The 1945-nt window shown below is 41.4% G+C and overlaps 1 protein-coding gene across 1 annotated transcript; it reads right to left on the reverse strand.

The window, feature by feature from the left end:
• Positions 1–464: 464 nt before the first annotated feature.
• PHALS_00671 (uncharacterized protein) lies at positions 465–1739 on the reverse strand (the record flags this gene model as incomplete). Its single annotated transcript, XM_024730389.1, has 1 exon — positions 465–1739. One exon carries the CDS (start codon positions 1737–1739, stop codon positions 465–467), a length of 1275 nt encoding a protein of 424 aa, XP_024580671.1.
• Between the last annotated feature and the right edge of the window lie 206 nt (positions 1740–1945).

The following is a 1945-nucleotide window of genomic DNA, read 5'->3' on the forward strand; positions in this document are numbered from 1 at the left end:
TTTGATTTAAATGGATGTGCTCAGATTGATTAGAAATTACCCATTTATGACCATTGCTGAGCCAAGATGTTTAAGAAGTTTTACTGAAATTGACAGACATAATTTACGTTGTCTTCATTGCCATAATGACCGGCTCGGTCGGGTCCTAAAGCTTAAACCGACTGTGACGAGACCAAGTCTTAATATACAGAGCCTTAAAAATTAACGACCTTATTGGGCTGGAAGCCGATCTTAAAGATGAGTTTGTAATAACATATCAATTGTAAATGCTTCATTTGGTATCGTGTTTGAGGACAATAGGAATTTCTTGTCAGCGATAACTTAGCTACTAATCTGAAATGACACGACTATTCATAAAACATGTAATCGGTTGTATGTTCTACTATTATGGTTTAGCTGTTCTTTTTTATTAAGTGTATAGCAAATTACAGATTACCATTTTGATTTAGATACAATACTTTGTCTCAAAAATGCAATAGAGTAGGAGCTACAGCAAGCGTCTCCCAGCGAATGGCAAGAAATACAAGCTCTCGAAGCCAGGATTCAGCAATTTCGTCGCGTGTATATGCATTTGAGCCGCCAAACTCAGCAACAGTCGCAACATCACTTGGCGAGTCGTTGGTACCGTCGGGAGACATTCGAATCCAATAGAAGATCTCGCACCACATTTCATCCTCGCGCAACATTTTCTTCACCAAAGGCAAATTAATGGTTTTCATCGCTAGTGTTCGCGTGCCATCACTGTCTAAAACACGAAATAATACATATATCGTACGTAATGCAAGCTTCTGACCGGAGACACCAGAGCGTGAACTGTCTTCGCTACGACGGTCGATTACAAAAAGATCATCTGATAGCTTTTGTATTGGTCGGATGTGGGTATTAACACTTGATGGAATCAATTTCTGAGTTCTTCTTCCATCTGTAAGCAAATTCCACGTTGTAGCCATAAGCTGTGTCGGTGTTATATTCTTAAGCGTCTTCTTGACTGAAAATGTAATGGTCGAACCTTGTCGTAGCGTATACTGCCCCCAACCGAAAAACTTTAAACGATTGTTATAGTGCACATCGTTTGCATAGAGAGCTTGGGCATTATGTACAAGCTGCAGGGTTTGGCGCACACATGCAATACCCTCTTCACGTGTTAGTGGCGTGAAGTACACCTTTGAGTCATCATTAAAAAGCCGAGGCAGCAAGTGACTCTTTCTCTTCGTGCTTGTATAGAAATTAGAACTCGAGTCACTCTCGCTACTGTTACTGTGCGTGTCGTTATCTGTCTCGTCTGGACTAAAATCAAGCAAGAGATTCTGCATGTAGCCAGCGCCCAAGTCACGCTCACGCAGTTGCTCAGTCAGAATGGCGTTTTGGCGTCGAAACGCTTCGATCTCGTGACTAAGCCGCACAAAATTCTCGCGTTTGATGGACGTCGATGGAGACGGATACATAGAATTCAATGGATGCTTCTTTGATTTCGTACTATGTTCGCGGGTATGCTCAATGAGCTGCTGCTTCTGCTGCTCAAGGTCTTTCATCTGCTGACGCATTTGCGTCATCGATTGTCGTTTAGCCAAGCTGCGCTGACGATCACGTTCATTTCGCTTTTGTTTCTTTTGCTTACTGTTCTGGCTTTGTGACAAGATCTCACTTGACACCATTGGGATAGGGTCTGGACTCAGATAGTACCGCGCCATTGCTTGGAGTTCATCATCAATGTCTTCTAACGGATTAGTCAGCGACATAAGTGGGGAGTGGGTGCGTCGAAAAGTGATGGCCGTCAATATCTACGTATGATTTGTTTAATACCGTAGATTTGTATAGATATCTTAGTATATTAGTGTATTACAAATTACTGATATATCATACATTTATTCCCTATCTTTTGTTCCATGTCCAAATCTAGTAGACAATTTTTGATATTGTGTCTGCCACATGAACTCAATGTTTT

The sequence above is a fragment of the Plasmopara halstedii genome, assembly GCF_900000015.1.
Source record: "Plasmopara halstedii genome assembly, contig: Scaffold_1209, whole genome shotgun sequence".
NCBI classification, from domain to species: Eukaryota; Oomycota; class Peronosporomycetes; order Peronosporales; family Peronosporaceae; genus Plasmopara; species Plasmopara halstedii.